Below are 17,756 nucleotides of genomic sequence, written 5' to 3'. Positions count from 1 at the left end.
TGCTACATTAGTTTCTCTAGTTCATCTCACTCAGGTCCATTGCCTCTCTCCTAATGTTGTGTCCAATTTTAAATGACTTGAATGATGGGCCTTCCATCTTTTACCTGGCCCATGTAACCCCTGAATGCCCAGAAATTCTGGGCTTCATTTCCTGTAATAGCCTTACCATGGCAGACCTGAGGTAGGGGTGGCAGAGCGCATGAGACTTTAATTGCTGCCTAATAGGCTATAAGCAACCTGAACATTTTATTAAGAGGGCATTTAAAATTAGCATTATTATTCCAGAAGATGCTTTCACACTGCAGTAAAAATCATGCTGAGAGAGTGTCTGATATGTAACCTAATTTCACCACTTCCTTAATTTCTTCCCATTACTCCTAGTAATATACCTCTCAAGCCATTTTATATTCTTTCTTTTTGTACCTGTCTGTTTGCATGTGTGCAAACATGCTTAATCACACTTGTGCAGGTGTAGGTGTGCTTGTTAATCTTACTCTTGCTGGGGAGAGGGATGAAGGGGTTACTTGTTTATTATATATGTAGAGGCCAGACTTTGACTCTGAATACCTTCTTTTATTGCCCCTCACCCCCATTTTTTTCACAGTATCTCTCACTAATCTTGGAACTTACCTCCTCAGCTAGACTAACTAGCCAGTAAGATCCCAGGAATCCTTCTGCTTCAGCACCCTGCACTAGGTTTATAGTGGTCTGACACCATGTTTGACTTTTATATGGGTTTGAAGAATGTAAACCTATGGCCTCACGTGGCCACTGCAAATACTTTACCAGTGAGGCCGTCGTCCTGGCCTCTAAAGTCAGAATCTTGGGAATAAGTATTTTGTCTTGTCATCATCGTCAGGGCAGTGGGGATTTAAATGTCTTTTTCCTGCAGGGCCTGAGTGTGTAGGCCGGGGGTCAAGTATTTGCTTTGTCTACCACATGTAAAGCTCTGGGCCTGATCTTCAGCACCAGAAAGCTAAACAAGAATCCCTTTGTTTTCTCTTGTGGCCACTGACTTCTGTCATTTCCGAGACTCTCTATTTCTAAGACTGTCATGAAAGCCAGATTTCAATAATGCTTTGAGAAGGCATTTTCTGTGTTCATTGGTGATATCTGAGAAGCCCTCCCATCAAGCTATTTGATGCTATTGTATTTTACGTAATCTCTAACCTGCTGACAGTCGTCACTTAGAAACCTTGCTAGTGTTTTCTCTTCTGCTACATCATCAGATTCTTTAGTGTCCATCCTGCACCTTTGTGTTATGATTGCTATCCCACTAGCACACGGCTGCTTTACAAAAGGATTTGGGGTTTGCTGTTCTTTTGAGAAAGGTCTCACTGTGTAGCCTTGTCTAGCCTGGAACTCACTAGAACATAGACCAGGTTGGCAAAGAAATCCACTTGCCTTGGCTGAGATTAAAGGCATTCACTACCACACCCAGCCCACAAAAAGCACTTTTGACAAAGAAAACACTGCCTAATTGAGATTGTTTTAAGTCAGATCTTCAATAGCAAGTTTCAAACTCTATACCAATTGGACAGTTTCTGTCCTTGATTCTTTAGGGATAATCTATAATATTTTAAGAAATAAATTTTAAGTAAATATTGTTTGAATTTTAACAATTTTTAAATGGTCTTAAATTCCTGTGTACAGTTATAACAATTTTGTCTCCTCATGGTTACTTCTTCAGCTTACAGATGCTTTCATTCATTCAGTGCATCGTTCTGGGCACTGTACTGTGTTCTTTGGAAGGGCCCTGAGCAGCACACAGGCTCTGCTTCTGGGAGACTGGAGTATTGAGTAAAAGTGAGCACTAAGCCCTTTCATGGCACACTGCAGTGAAGTTAGGCCTGTATTGATGGGCGAGAAACAGAGCCTCTGGAAACAAGTGGCCACAGGGCATGGTGCACAAAGTAGATGCTCGGCTTGATAGAAAAAGTTCCAGTTCACTCAGAGTAAAGAGAGAAAGGCTTTCCCAAGAGCAGAGCTCTGTGTATGAGCTGCAGACATCTAACATACTCTGGGAAAAGATCCATGATTTTAAATGTCGGGCATAAGTAGATGTACTTAATAATAGTGCAAGAAAACTTAAAAAAGACACATTGAAAATGTAGTCCCGCAGTCCAGTAATCCAAAGGAGAATTAACCCTAAAGTAACTGGAATAGGTAATTATTCTAAGTAAGTCTCGCTTGTGTAGTGTGTGTCTTTAAGTGAGGCTGTGCTGTGTTTATTATGATTTAGACCACTGGTTCTCATTGCTAAGGCTTTAACCATATTGTGGTTACCCCAACCATAAAATAATTTTTGTTGCTACTTCACACCTGTCATTATTCTCCTTTTATAAATCTTAATATAAATATCTGTGTTTTCCAGTGGCCTTAGTTGACCCCTGTAAAGGGGTCTTTTGACCCCCAAGGGGTCACAACCCATAGGTTGAGAGCTGTGGATGTGGACTGATGGTTTCTGAGCTGAGACATCTATTAGACAATCTGCCTCATTTCAACTAAGTCATGTAAGAATAGCATGCATGCATTTCTAAAGTTCCTCACATGAATCCGACTCTGATCTGATTTAAGAACCACTTATCCATACCCTTTACACTTAGGTAGGTTCACAGCACGCAAGGAGCCCTTCACTAAACTAGAAAGGGGCGTGATTCCGTGATTCCGATTCAGTGCTCTTCCCACTGCACAGCAGGAAGCAGCAGTCTCCACCTCTTTGCTTCTCCTCTTCCTCCTGCAGCATTTAGTTTCTCAAGTCACTTCTGCAAGCTAGTCACTAAAGCCTTCAGGTCTGCTCTCTGCCCCTCCCCAGCCCTCACCCGCCTTAGACTCCATGATGCTGCTCTCCTGCCTCTTGTTTCTCATCTCTTGGTCCTCGGTTACCACATCTAGGAAGCTTTTCCGGTCATCCCTGTCTGGGTGAGGTGCCATTGCCGTGTGCCACCATGTGGGTAGAGTTCACACGCTATTTATTAACTGTTATTGGCGTTTCGTCTACATTAAAACAGTAGCCCTTTTAGGAATTGACTTGTTCACATTTGTTTCCTTCTCTAGTGTCTAAAAGGGTTCAGCATATGGTAGTTACCCAATAAAAATGCTAAGCAAACACAGAAATGTGCCCACCCACATTTTTTGAGCACTTACAGTGTGCCTCCCCACTTAACTGAACATCTCCTGTGTGCCTGGTTCCTGTCATCTCCCTTAAATTAGATACCATTGCTCTCCCCTCTACAGATAAGGAAACAGGCTTCCAAATGGCCAATTAATGAGCAAAATCTGAGTTTCTCATTCAGGTGTCTTTATGAAAGTGATAGTTTACACTCGGGCTGAATTAATGGACTTCTTTGATTGAGGCTGTAAGAAAGGTAAAGAATCGTACATAAACATACAAGGTTATTCTTTTGTTTATTGTTAACTGTTAGTGTTACCATTGCCTGTGGTGACTGTCAAAATCATTCTTTAAAAGATAGAATCTTTAGTAGTTTAGCCATTGGTTTTCTTGTCTGACAATTGAAATTTTTCTAGTCTTCCAGTACAAATAGGGGCTCATTGGTTTACTCAATTGAGAATTAGGAGTCAAAGTACTAAACAGATTTTACCTCAACTTCTATGTCCCATCCTCTTTTCTTACTTGTGGGCCCATAGCTTGAGCATCCTTCCCGAGAAACCGCTTTCAGCTGGAGAAGTTGCCTTCCTTTTTCCTTCCTGATAATAGGCAGTCAAGTGGCCTGATGCTGGCCAGAGCAGGGGAGGACCAAGCGAGCCAGAGTGATCTGAATACAGAATTATGCAGCTCCGGGCAATGGAGTGTTCTGTGGCGTCGTCCTTCTGAGATTTAGCAGTGGAGTTCTTCAGGGAGGCGATGTTTCCCTGCATACCGAGACAAGCTTTATTTTCAGCCTTTGCCATGGTCATTTTGATTCAGCTCTGTGGGCTCGATGACTTGTGCTTCTAACCGGGACTCCAGAAAAGAAGCTAGCTGAGCTCAGTCAACATAGTTGTGGATTCTGCTGCAAGTCAGGCACAAGTGGGCCTTTGAATGCCCTGTGTGTGACTGTGTGTGCTATAGGCCGAGAAGCGGCCCTGGGGCAGGAGTGGGCCTGAAAGATGGAGGTTTGGGTAGAATGTAAATTGGCTCAGCTTCCATGCTCCCAGGGTGGACATGGCTGCTGTTGGCCTGGATAAACTTGGTTTCCTGAGACTGAGCAGTGTCCTGAGATGCGAGAGACTTGATGTGCTACAACCAGACAGCCCTGACATGCGAGGACCAGTAGCCATTATGTTTAACTGGACTGGACTGCGCAGGACAGAGGCAGTAAGATTGAAAACATTGTGTCTGGCCTTACTCCTGTCTAACTCACTCTGGCCCAGGACAGCCAGTCTAGGGCTTTCCTTGGGCTTCCTGAACAAGTAGTAAAAGCAGTGGGTCCCGATGAAACTCTCCCTGGGTTTTACACTCATGTATGTCCCACTTGGAGCCCTTGGCAGGCCAGGAGCTGTTAGATCTTTGCATCCCTGCCCCAGCGTCTGCCTCCTGCTGTTGCAGCTGAGCAGGTACAATGATTAAAGAGAGTGTGACTGCACTTTCTCCTCCTCTGGCTCGATCTTCCCATGGCTCTGCTTAGATGCAGCTGGCTGAGCTGGGGTATCTTGGGAGCATCCAGAGGAGCCACAGCTGAGTCTATCAGGTCCCCTGCAGCAGCTGTTATCTGAAGCAGCAGCAGCAAAGGAAGGTGCATGGCGGATATGCAGGAAGAACACCAGACAAGTCTGTGCTCCAGAGGGTTGAAATCAGCCTGTGTGCATGTGGAGCTGGTGATTGTGCTGGAGAGAGGGAAGGGGAGGTGATGGTGTTTTCCACGGTTATCAAGATAAACAAGAGGGGCTAGGGCCGTTGATGCAACTGTGTCAGTGTGACGGTGAACTGAATTACTTTATCTTTACCCAGTGGGAATTAACACACCCCCCTTTCTCCTAGGGGAAAGAGACTGCAGCTAACAAAACTAGTCATTTGACTCTTCCTGCAGAATGGCAATAATTTATAGGACTGTCTGAACGTCTCCTTGTTCGGACATTTAATTAGTGGAAAAAAAAAAAAACAGCCTAGAAGATGAAATGGCTCAGTTGGCTGAGACAAATATTTGAGGACTTGGTGGGAGGAGTGGGGTAAGAGGCTGGAGAGGCAACTGGAAGGTAATGGTGTTATTCAGACACTAGGAGTAGAGTTGTAGCCCTAAGGCTGGGGTGGAGACGGGAATGGTCATCACGGCCCTCCTACCAGTTCTCGAGTGGCCATAGAAACTTGAAGGTCTCAGACTCCAAGAGGCCCCAGAAGTGCTTGCTGGAATCCCAGATATCCAAAGAGATGGGCATTCCCTTATGACAAGTCGTGAACACATATCAGTTCTCACGCCCTTCAGAACAGAACCCCCGAGCAAGGCTGTGTAGGCATAAACCCTAATTGTATGAAGAGTAAACTGAAGCCCAAGAACAAGTGCTTCATGACTTAGAAGGTTCAGGAAAATGGAGTCCAAAGCTGTGGCATTGTCAGAGAAAGGCACCAGGCACCTGCACAGTGCAGTGTACCGGGCAGGAGAGGACTGAAAGGACTGGTGCCCACATGTCTGTGGAACAGACCAGAGCCATAGGCCCACTGCCTTCAACCCAGCCAGAGTGCAAAACTGGGAACTTAACTGATGAGGGCAAAATAAGGGCATGCTAAGCGGTAAGGGGGGGCACATTTGAGAAGGGCCAATTGATCACTAGTAGAGACACACATGCACACGCATGGGCAGTTTTGGGTCCAAATTTATCACTTGCTTCTAGAACAGTAGAATCTAGCATCTAGGTCCTTATCTTTTCTTCCCTGCTAGGAGTTAGAGATCTCTTGCTGAGTAATCTGGCCAGCCCAAGGATCTAGCGGTAATCTACATGCTTCTAGAGCAGGCTGTGGTCAGACGGTACAGTAGCCGGTATTCTATGAATAGCTCTCAGGAAAACAGTTGGTAGTTTAAAGGTGCACACTAGATACAATGGCAGCCACACAGGAAGGTGTACTAGAGGTTGTCTCAAAGTCTGTAACTGTTCACCTCCCAGGAACCATTTCCCAGGAAGCTTTTGGCAGATGCACTCCACCAAAGTTACAGAAGAAAACTGCAGAGAACAGGAGAGACTTAAAGCAGCTGTGGGGTGAGGTGGGAGTTTGAGGGTGGCCAGGCTTGGCTGGGCCTGGCCAGGAGGCCTGGGAAGATAGCTGGAAAAGAAATGACTACATGTCCTTGATGCCTCAAAATGTTTTGAGAGTGGTGTATCAGCGGAGTGAGAGCTACAGGAAGAAAGGCTTTATGTGGAATTTCTAGAAAATAACGCAAAGCAAAAATCCCTTGGGCCATGGTCCCTTGGTGGCACATGCCGGTCACCTTACCATTTGCTAAGATCAGATACACAGATTCCGTCACATTTGAGGCCAGCCTGAGCTATGGAAGACCCCGTCCCAAACAAAGGAAAACAAAGCAACCTAATTCCATTTCTAACTAGGAAGACCCTGTGCTGGAATTAGATGTGAATAACATTTACATAATCATAATGTAAATAGTAAGTATTGATCCAACCAAAGGTACAATCAACACTGGGGGATGGGAGTAGTACAGTTGGAGAGGGGAAAGTAAATCCTTGTCTGCTGTGGTAGCGTTGGTCGATAAAGCCTAAAACCAGAAGATCAAGAAATAGCATCAGAAGCCCGTTGATTATAGATGCAAGATAAATCCTAAAATAATGAATTAAAGCAGATAACAGTGCTTTCTCTGGGGAGGAAATGGAGCATGGGACATTTGTCATCGAAAGCCTTACGGGCGATTTGACTTTTAACTATGTGCACATATAATATAACTTTAAAATTAAAGAGGAGCTAACAGTAAAGGCAGCTTTGGCTTGTTTGAGTAGAGAGGCCAAGGACTAGAGGGGCAGCATCGGCTCCTGAGACAGGAGAGAGTCTTCCCCTTATTGAAAAACAAACCCCTCTTTGCAAGAGCACATGCTACTCTGTGTGTGCATTAAACCCCTCCCCCACTCGTGAAACAAGTGTGAGGCTTGGTGGTCTTTGCCCACTGATGCTGTACCAGGAGAGCCCAGAGCAGGAATCTTCAGGGTTGGACTCTAAAGACATTTTTGTGGAGGAAAACAATCCTTGCTAAACAACTCCACTTCCCAGCAGCTTACTAATCCACAAGAGATGTGGATGGTGGACAGACTTCCATTGAACTTCAGCACCATGGGTGTGGACCAGCAAAGAAAGGCTTTTAAGTTGGCTGAACTGCTGAATCTGCCTTTCTTCAGCTTGGCTTCTACTGTGGGCAGACCCACAGTGCCCACTTGGAGCATCTTCCTGTTGTTGCTTTGCTTGTGCTCAAGTTCTAAAGAATAAGTCTCTCATAGGTACAGCATTGGAATTAGTGTAGTAATCTGCTTTGCTGTTTGGAAACTGGAGGACAGGCTTCTGTGGCAGAATCGGTCACACGCTAGACTTCAACAGCCCTGAGGGCGCACTGTATGTGCATGCTCACTGTGGTTCATCCTTGTGTGTTTCCTGTAATTGTTTGCATTTCCTGTCTGTGGGCAGTGAATATTCTCATTTTCTCCAGTATTGTTGTACTTACTTTCCTGTTCTGCCTCTGTGCATAATTAGAGCACTACTTGAATTTCGAGCCCACTGAATCACTGGCTCGATTCCCCCTTCTCCTTCCCCCTCCTGTTCCATTTGGAGTCAGGTATAGAATTTCTCAAGGGTAGAAGGAAGTTCCCTGAAGTATTCTGTGCCCATTGATGACTCCAGGGATATTAGATGGCATATGTGGGACTTTGGGAGTTGCGCTTCTTTTCCCAATACATTTTGGGGATTAACACAGGTTAATCTGGATAGGTTTTGGGGGTTACAGGTTGATAAGCTTTAAAGTCTACAGTCTGAATATAAAACTTTTGGCATGATATTGAATGTGTTTACATGTTTTATATATATATATATATATATATATATATATATATAATATGATAACATGTTTGAACACATGTTACATGTGGCTGTATGTCAACATGAACTGTGAATGGATACATGTTTGGTGTGTTTGGAATTGTTATCTTAGATTTAAACTCCAGTGCTGACTTCTTATCAGGGTGTGGAGTAGAGGTGTCCTTGGTCCCTGCATTCTGTGGCACTCTAGTTTCTCACACTCTGAGACTGTCTTGACCAGTCACCATGGCATTTCTTCGGCCTTTCTCGTTTAAACTTTTCACAGCTAGCATATATAACCCTACAAATTAATGGTCTTGTGAAGTTTCTCTCGTTGTTTTTGAGACATTGTGTCACTCAACAGCCCAGGCTGGCCTTGAACTGTAGCAGTCACGACCCCCTCTGCCTCCTGGGTGCTGGGATGGCAGTCAGGAGCCATTCTACCTAACCATTGTGACCGAATTCTTTCTCTTCCTGTTTATCCCTTTTCCTTCCTCATTTATTCACTTGTTCTAAAACAAGAAAAAAAAAGGGGGGGGGGGCGTTCCCTGTCCTTAGAGTTTTGTTTCAGTGAATGGCCCATGCCATCCTAGTTAACAGAAGAAGAAATATTTGCTCACAATGATCCATGACCCCAACAAAGCAGATGTTTTATAGGTCACAGTCACGAAATGAATTTTTACAGATTCATAAGGAATCTAACAGATTTAATTTCCTTTTGCTTCTTCCTCCAGTGGAAGCTTCCATTAGACCCATTTGTCTGCCTTGGCGGAAGGGCCCGCTGGGTGGGCTGGGATACATAATGCAGCTGTTGCCAAGATAAAGCTAGGCCCTCTCTTCCCCGCCCCCAGCATCTTAGGCTAGGGGAAAAGTTAATGAAAAAATGCAAATGTTGAACTTTGGTAATTTCGTCCTATATACACTTTGTGTTGGTTTCAAATGTTTTATCAAGCAATAAAATTGGTGATTTGTTGCCATTAGCAGCCCACAGAGAGCAAGGTTGGCTCACTCAGGCTTGTTGCTGTGTTCTCTGAACCTCCTTCCTCTGTATGCTTCCGCTTGCTGCTCTGCTCTCCGTACCTTTCTGTGTCTCTCCTCTTTTCCTTTTGTTTTTGTTTCTCAGACTTAATTTTCACTTTACATATCCCCACTTCCTCCTTATAATCCTTGAAATATTACAATCTGAAGAAAAGAAACCTTAACCTGAAGTACATGTTTGGTCCAGTGACATTCAAATTGGTTCCTCCGTCTGGGTCATAAGAAGCCTATATAATTGAGTTTCCTACTTTGTCCAGCTAAGTACCTGTTACACTCGTTCTAGACACCTAGCTCACATGCTTTGTGTTGGGACAGAGCTGATCATGCCCTCCCTTTTGACCCAGCTTGTATTCTGCCAGACAATGGTCTTGTGACCATTTGACCTTCTAGATAGCATGTCTGTAAGGTTCTATGGTGTGTACTTTATTTTCTAAGCAATGGATGATTACTTGATTTTCAAAACTTGTTATGTTTTTTTAACTTTAAATGGGCAGGGATTTATTTGTATTACCCAGACTAGGAGTTGCAGGCACACGGCAAGTGCTCATGAACACTGTTTGCATAAGCTGTTGATGTCTGGGGGTGGGTCAAAGAAGGGAACCATGTGTACTTGGTTTTGGTCTTTAAAATAAATGTAACTGGTTCTCAGTAGGACTTTGAAAGCCCAATCTCTGAGAGTCTGTGTGAAGATGAAGCTCCCATATGTGAATGAGTAGGTAGTGAGTGCTCTCAACCCTCTCTCCTAGGCTCCTCGAGTGTGGAGCCCTCGGCAACTGAAAGCCGAGCAGCTCAACTCTGGGTCCATCTCCTCCGAGTTGCACAGTGCTCCCCTTGTTGCCTGAAGCTTAGCGTCACTGTCTTCTGTTCAAGCTTTAGGTCTTGTCTCTTCGCTCCTTCCTCACAAGCTTGGTATAATTCCTTGTACCCGGTGGGTGGATCTTGATTAATGACAGATTTACTCAGGACATCTTTAAAAGTTTTCATGTAGAAGCAAAAAAATGTAAATGAACTAAATAAAGTACACCTTATATAATGTATATGGTTTGTGTAAACAGTACAATTGGTTCGACAGATAATTCCAGGTGTAGTTTTATAAGTCGAAGGCACATGGCAATGTTAGGCTCTGAATATTTGGAGGACGGGAAGACTACTGTTGGACATTCACATGGGCCTCTTCTGTGAAAACATCAGATGCTTCCCTCTGTGTTGGGTGCCTTTCTGCTTAGGGAGCTCTGGGTTATGATGTAATCACTTTGCCCATCATCTTTGCTCCTTGCTCTCTCTGACATCAATTTTTTCAGTGAAACAAGATGGCTTCTTGTTGTGTTTGCCCTTCAGGTTGAGTGTCTGGGAAGCGGGTACATGATTGCTCCCTCTGCAGGGCCCAAGGCCAGATAGCAAGGGCCCTGGTTGCTCTCTGAGCTGGTAGCCTCTGCTTGGGCTAACTGCACACAGTGTTTAACCTTTCCAATTCCCCCCCTCCAAGTGTGCAGTGCTGCAGGGGCTCCGCAGAGAATCTGTAGCAGCTCAGACCAGCCAGCGTGAAGGCTTCCTAACAGTTACAAATCTTTCCTGTTGCAACATGCTTTTTCTAGAAGCTTTTTGTCATTCTGGCAGCAAACTGTTTTCCACTAGCTGCCTTAGCAACAAGACCCAAAGTCACTCCCCTTCCAGCTTGTGGTCTGTTGTTAAGAGCACAGACCTTACGCCCAGCATTGGAGGAAGAAGCCGTAGGTAACCATTGAATTTAGCTGTTCTTGGGCTTGGAGGACCATGTGCTTTGTCAGGAGGAAGGGAGAGATTGAATGGAAGCCTCGGGAGTGGCCAAACCCCAGGTCACCCCAGGCCTCTAGTGAGAGCAACAATTTGTTCTTGTCAGGGGGCTGTCCCTAGCCACAGGAAAAACAACTTCTCCTTAGAGTGCTCCAAGGACACTTGGAAGAAGACAGAAACTATTAAACATCCCTTCTTAAAAGTACACACAGCTTTAACCATAATATCTGTTTATGTAATATAAAGTCCAGTTTGAAAATAAACTTTGTTTATCAACGATTAAAATTCTATTATACCTTAGATTCCTTTGATTCCTTAAGAGTTTACTTAAATTGTCTTAACAAATTAAATTTTATTCCATAATAGAACATGCTCAGTACTGAGCACGTTGTAACTGAGACTTAAGGGTTAAGGCTTTAGCTCCCACTCAGTGTCAGCTTGGAGTCCAGTGGAGCTAGAGACTAAGCGTTAAGGTAGGGTGTGCAGTCCACCGATTTTCTCCTTTCTTTAGTGTATTAAGATGCTTGACTTTCAGTGTTAGCTGTGAGAAATCAGCTCTGGAAGCATTTTGACAGAAATGACGGACAGATGAAGGGTGAGAATATATGCCTTTCCATAACAGCAGATAATGCCATGAAATCACCAAAGGCCTCTGTAAGGAAATGGCATGTTCGTTAATGAGTTAATCTGAGCCTCCCATTGGACTGAGTGCTGTATCACCCCACCATGATGAGTCTCCTGGGTTCCTTTCTCCTTGTTTTCCAAAGAGAGGAGCTAGGAAGGCACGTGGAGGCTAAAGCTCAAGCAGGCCACCGATTCCTCTCCTGCTTTCACACGTACTGAGACGGGGCCAGAAAAGGCTTATTGTTAAAGACCCGGCGATAAAGTAAGGGAATACTGTAGAGTCAGATGTACATTCTTAATAGAACCTGTTTCCTTTGCCCTATGGTGCCCTTTGCTGTGGTGTCTAAGGGGGTGGCCAAGACCTATCTGCATGAGCCAAGTCTGCCCTGTGGCCTCAGGAATACTCTCCTAAATAGCCCAGCATTTACAGTCCACACCACAAAATAATGTACCCAGCAGTCTACTTTTAAGGTATCATCCTACTCTGCCAAGCCTTGCCTTTAGTACTTGAAAATAGTTAAGTACTCTGTAAAGGTTTCACTGTTGATCTTTTGTGGCTAATTTTCATTGTTAATTATTTGTAAAAGTTGACAATATTTGTGTGCAGTGTACTAAGATGTACGTTCACACCCACACTCTTACCCTCCTCCCTGATCTCTCCTTCCCATCTAGTCCCATCCTTTTTCCCATAATTTCTCCTGTGGGCGGGCCAGGGCCAGGCAGTCACAGCTTCTGTGTCTTCATGACTGCAGCAGCCACTGTAGTGCTCCACTGCACTTCTCCCTCCTCTCTGGCTCCCACAGTCCTTGCCATCTTCTTCCATTATATTCTCTGGGACTAGGAGGAGGTGACACCAATGTCCTGTTTGGGACCGAGAGTCACTTAGTCTCATCACTTTGGCCATCACCCATCGCCACGGAGGCTTCTGTGCTCGAGGCTGAGCGCTGCACTAATCACAGTGTGAACGCTGGGAGGGCGGTTTCTCTGTGTGTCCTTTGGGTGACACGTAAGCAGTGAGCTCCTGCAGCCAGCCCTTGCTACTGTGAGGAGTGTTTCCCTACCCCCAGGTTCACCCCATCACTAGATAGGAAAGAAAGAAGAATAGAGGGGGAGAGAGGAAAATAGATCCACGAATCTCATTTCTTTCCTTGCGTTTCTTCTTTGGTATGGCTACAAACAATGTCCACCCACCCACCTCTGGGGTCCTAACATTTTATGCCCCCTGAAGAGTTACAGAATTCCAAATGTCACACAGTCACAGCAGCTTCTGTAAGAGCACGAGGCAACTCATGGTCAGCTGCTGTGGACAGTCTGCAGCAGCCCTAGATCCCCACACCTGGGATTCTCACTACAGACTCTCCCACAGGTCCTGTGAGCTCCTTAGCCCCAGGCTTTTGGACAGTTCTATAGTGCTAGGCATATGTCCCTCTCCTAGAGTGGGCTATCATATCTGATAGTGATCAGATCTGATCAGAAAGCAACCATAAGCCCAGTTCATGCCTCTGCTGTACCAGTAGCCATATCTTCCAGGGTGGTTTGCTATTGTAGCATAAAGGGTCTACAGCCAGATGTGATTGTTGACAGCATTTCCTCTCCAATAGCCTGCATGGTACCTTCCAGGACATCGATGCCAGCTGGAGCACAGAGAGAGCGGCCAGCTTAGCTCCAGCTTTGTTTCTCTGTGTTTCGTATCCAGAGAGTGTGGTATCTTCAGTGGTATCTAGTTCTGATGGGCTGTCAGTAGCAGTGGTAATAACCTTTATTGCTTTGGTAACCTCTCGGGTTTGGTTACCTGGCCAACAACTCATAGGGAGGTTTCCTGCACCTGGCAACAGGATTTGGCTTTGCAAACCTATGACTTCGGGGTGTATTGTTGACCTTTCTTAAAAGAGGTGGAAGCAAAGGCAAACAAAATTTCAGTTGCTTCTTTCTCTCTCAAATGACTCATCTAATCCTCTGGTGGCTGCACTGCTCTGAAGCCCACCTTGTTCTGAAACCCTTCATTGCTTTCTAGTCTTAGTAGTTTGCCCTGAACACTTTAACTTTATCTTATTAAAGAAGACAGGATCCCTTTCACCCACAGACTCTTAGCTCAGAAGAACCTTGTTACTGAAACATCTTGTTCCGAACAGTGTTCAAGGCCCAGGCTTTGTCAGCCACTCGAAGACAGTGAACACAGGAGAGCAGGGAAGTGTCAGAAAGAGACCCGCTCACTGGGACCCGTGAGGGTGGCATTCATCTTCTTGAGAACCGGCCATTCGGCTGCTGTGTGCCTTCCACAGCTCCGTTTACGTTTTAATTACCTTCAGACAGAGCTGCTCTGTTGAGGACCTCTGAGAACAGAGCAGAGCTCTCCAGTTTCTGGTGCTGCCCCTCACTGCACACTGATGAAGCCCTTGCAGCCCCTGCCCTTGTTACTAGGTGATGTGAGTGACTATGTGCCACAGAGACAGTGCTGAGGGGAAAAGAGCAAATCTGAAGCTTCGCCCATTTGCTATCCAGGGATTCTTGTGGCAGAAGAATGATATCCACTTCTCTTGCTTAATCCTCAGAATCATTTTGTTTTGCTCTTCAAAGAAAGTTAAAAACAAAACAAAAAAATGGACTCCCAACCCTTTCTCTTGGGTTTTCAGTTGCAGCTTCTCACCCGCCCTGGGCTACTCCATTCTCAGCTCAAGAAGGAAATGAGCCTGTGATCAAGGAAGATGCTGTGTACATCCTCAGTCATTGCTTAGGGGTCTCTAAGTAAGACAGGCTTCTGTTCTGAATTCTTAGTGTAGGGCTCCAGGCTGTCAGCAGCCTTCGAAGCCTGGCTGTTTGTAGAAACTGGGTGCTGTTTCTGGTCTGGCTTTTCAGTGCAGGAGAGAAGGAACCTTCTCTTGCTTATGGTTTTACATCTGTTGATGTGTGGGCTTGAGTAAGGACATCAAGCATCACTGCAAGTTATGCAAGAGGGGTCAGGGTGACAGGGCTCATGGGCATGCTGTGTGGCCAGCAAGGGAGGTACAGTGATGAATGGCTGGCTGGACCTCAGGATCCTGGGCGGAGATAATGCTGTCTCCATTTATGTGGGGCTTTGACCTGGAAACATTCCTCTGTGTTCTTCTTATCTATTATTTTGTTTATTGTCACAAGCACTGTCATTAAAGTTGTAAAATGAATTTCACTACAACTGTTTGTCTCCAGTTGCTTCTAACTGTGGGTCGAGGGAAGGAAAACTTGCATAATCTTGTCTATTCCTGCCTGGATAAAATTTGGGCAATGACTGTAGTCTAAAGTTGAAAGCTTGACTTCATGTTTTAAAAGGACAAGCAGGACCTCCTCAGCATCTGCTTAGGCACAGGAAGGGGTGCAGCCTGTTGGGCACCTAGGCTTTGTCTCTGCAGTGGGAGAGCTAGTGCTTTGGTAACTTGACCTTGGGAATGGGATCTGACTGCATTGCACCAAACTGCCAGCTCTAAGGTTGCAGATGGCAGCTCTCAGGACACCTTGGGCATATGCGGTTGAAAGTGCTATGCTGGTTGAGTTTCTGTGGTTACAGGAAGTGACCAAAATTAGATTCAGGTCAAGGCTCCAGGTTCAGTACACCCCTTCCCTTCCAGAAAGCACCCAGGACACTGTCGCTGACCACAGTAAAAGACAGCACCAGTCTACTACTCAGAACACTACAATCCTACTTTAGATGACTCCCTGGCAAAACCAAAACCTAATCAACTCCTCCCTCTTTCTCTGTACTGAGGCTGAGGAAAGCCAGAAAACCTTCCTTGTGCCTGCAGGGTCCTGGCAGGAGGAACATTTGTTGGTCTCAGCAAGGGAAGGATGGCGTGTCCCTGCAGTAAGTCTAAGCCCTGAGTAGCTGGTCCAGAGATGAGCGATGGGTTCATGTCAGGGAGCAGATGGCGAAAAGAGCTGCACAGGGAATGCCATGAGGCACAGGCCGGAAGAGGAGGAGGAAGATGGGACATAGTGCAGAACCCTAAATATCCCCTCAGTGTGAACGTTTCAGTCTTCTACATTCTACACTTAATCGGAGGGATGAGAAATGTTATGAGATTACAGAATTAGTGAACATCGATTAACTTGGAAGTAAAATTAAATCATCTAAATTGAAGGTTGTTCTACGTGCGGAGGGAGAGTATAACTAAAACCTTGCCCAGACTGTCATTTCCTAATTGAAATCTGTTCTCTCATATGCCCCGTCCCTCAGAGTGCATAGTTCATAATTTGGAAGAGCATCCTCAGTTAATGTAGTTATTTGTCATGGTCTCCCCTCTTGAACTCTAGTAAGATAGTGTAGGATACATTCTCTTTGGAATTGTGCGACACTCAGAAGAGTGAGTTTGTGTCTTCATTAACCTGTGAACTGTCAGTCCTTTCACAGCTAAGGGAGCAAGTCGCTCCAAGGTTTAATGCTTGTTTGTGGCCGACCAAGTCTCTAGGGAAATGGTCAGGGTGAACAGGCCAAGACACTCGAGACCTGCCCGGTGAAACTGCGCATGGTATGCAGATGGCAGAGCTGTGGGGCCCGGGAGGAGGCTGCAGAGTGGGCCGGCTCCTCTCCACAGCAGTCAGGTGTGAGGGCTGGCATATGGATGTAGACTTAACTTTCTAGTTGGGACTGGGAGCAGTGCTAAAATAAAAGCTACGCATAGTGCTTTCAGTAGTTTCTGTGCATGTTTGCTCTTGGACAGGGAAGCAGTATTGACTGCATGCGTTTGTCTGCAGTGCCTGGAAGCTCTCAGAGCCGAAAGCGTTTGATATTTGCCTATAGTTTTGCACATGAACCCAGACAGACTCCTAGCCATGAGGCAAGGTAGAATCTGGTTGTTACACTCCAGGGTGAATGTCTCATGGGTTTACGTTTGCTCTGACATCCAAGGGTTGAACTGAATAGTACCTAGTGTGATTCCTCGGTACATTGGATCCAAGTTTTGCTTAATTCCCTGTGAAATGGCATGGCCGTGAGCCGGCCTACAAGGTTGACTTGAGAGTGTTCAAGGTCCCCTTTGCTGTTTCCAGCTCCATGTGCCTTTGTCTGCTGGCTGTGGCAGAGCTCCTTCCAACAGCTGTGTTCTTTTCTTCCTCAGGTATATTCGAATAGTTGGGACTCACAACACAGTGAACAAGATTTTCCACATTGTGGCTTTTGAGTGCATGTTTACAAACAAAGCCTTCACTCTGGAGAAGGGCCTGATAGGTGAGTATTACAATGACCTTTTTGCATGTTTACTTCCATACTTTGCCTTTGAGTATTTTTGAATTCTAATAGTGCCTTTAAAGCATCTCTGATAAGGACTTTAGCTGGTTTTTGAACACCATATGGCTGAGTGGCCGAGAGAATATTGTTTGTTTGTAGAAGAATTTAAAATCCTAAGCTCAGTAAACTTAAGGAAGCAGATATGAATAGTGTGCTATAGCTAAGTGTTGGGTCTGCAGAGTAGGAATGCTCTTGACAGGCAGGCAGAGGCTTTCACATCCAAGGCTTGTCTATGTTTAATGGTAGGTAGGGCTAGGGAGGATGCCTGTCTAATATTGATCAGATAGTCTGCCAAGGCTTTGATTTCATAGGAAAGGAATGTGTAACTGTGGGAATGTTCTCATAGACATGTCAGGCCAGGATTCACTCTACTTAATCAGATTTCCCTCAAGAAATTTCCAGTCTACAATCTGAAGGAGACTGGAATGCTGAACTGCCATTGAGGAAGTCAAGTTACTGCATGGGAGCTGCCTGCCGATTTTCCAAGGGTTTTCAGTTCTAGGTTCTTTGCTTGTTTTCTCTTGTGTCAGACTTTGGCTTTGCTTTAGGCACTGTGTAGTCCATTGCACGTACTCCAGCCTTGGTCTTGGCCTTGGCAGTCTTAAGGGTGGCTTCTCCCTTCCTCTGTTTCCCCATGCCTTTGGCTTTTCCTCCCTCCGGTGTAGCTAGGCTCATGAGACCCTTGAAGCTATTCTTTTGCTGTAGTTGTCTTTGAAAAAAAACTCACTGTATGTGGGAGTATGCTTTGCCAGCCTTACCTAGACTAGAATTCTGGATCTTTGAAGGAGGATTCTGTTCTCCTGTCCGTGTTGGGACATGTGCCCACATTGACACACGTCTTTAAAGCACAGTAGTGACTGTGACAAGGAGGACAGCTTACAGTGGTGTGTGAACAGCAGGAGCCACACGAATTTCCCTGTCACTCACACAAGTACCCAAACTGAAAGGCTTTCCACTGGAAAGAGCATGTTTAGAACTCAACCAGAAAAGTTGTTTTCTCTTTTGCTTTACTGTTGATGTAATTAAAAAAAAAAAATAGTGTTATTTTTGTGACTT

General features: G+C 45.2%; 1 protein-coding gene across 2 annotated transcripts in view; it reads left to right on the top strand.

Moving 5' to 3' along the window:
- The window catches only part of BTBD9 (BTB domain containing 9), a 328,964-nt gene that overhangs the window by 201,443 nt on the left and 109,765 nt on the right, over positions 1–17,756 (top strand). For both annotated transcript variants that reach the window (XM_080937967.1, XM_080937966.1), the window contains exon 7: positions 16,531–16,640. In XM_080937967.1, coding sequence (XP_080794093.1) covers positions 16,531–16,640 — 110 coding nt within the window. The remainder of the gene's footprint in view (positions 1–16,530; positions 16,641–17,756) is intronic.

The sequence above is a fragment of the Micromys minutus genome (assembly GCF_963924665.1).
Source record: "Micromys minutus genome assembly, chromosome: 25".
NCBI lineage: Eukaryota > Metazoa > Chordata > Mammalia > Rodentia > Muridae > Micromys > Micromys minutus.
Note: the sequence above shows the minus strand (reverse complement) of the source record. Positions and strands in the feature narration are given on the sequence as shown.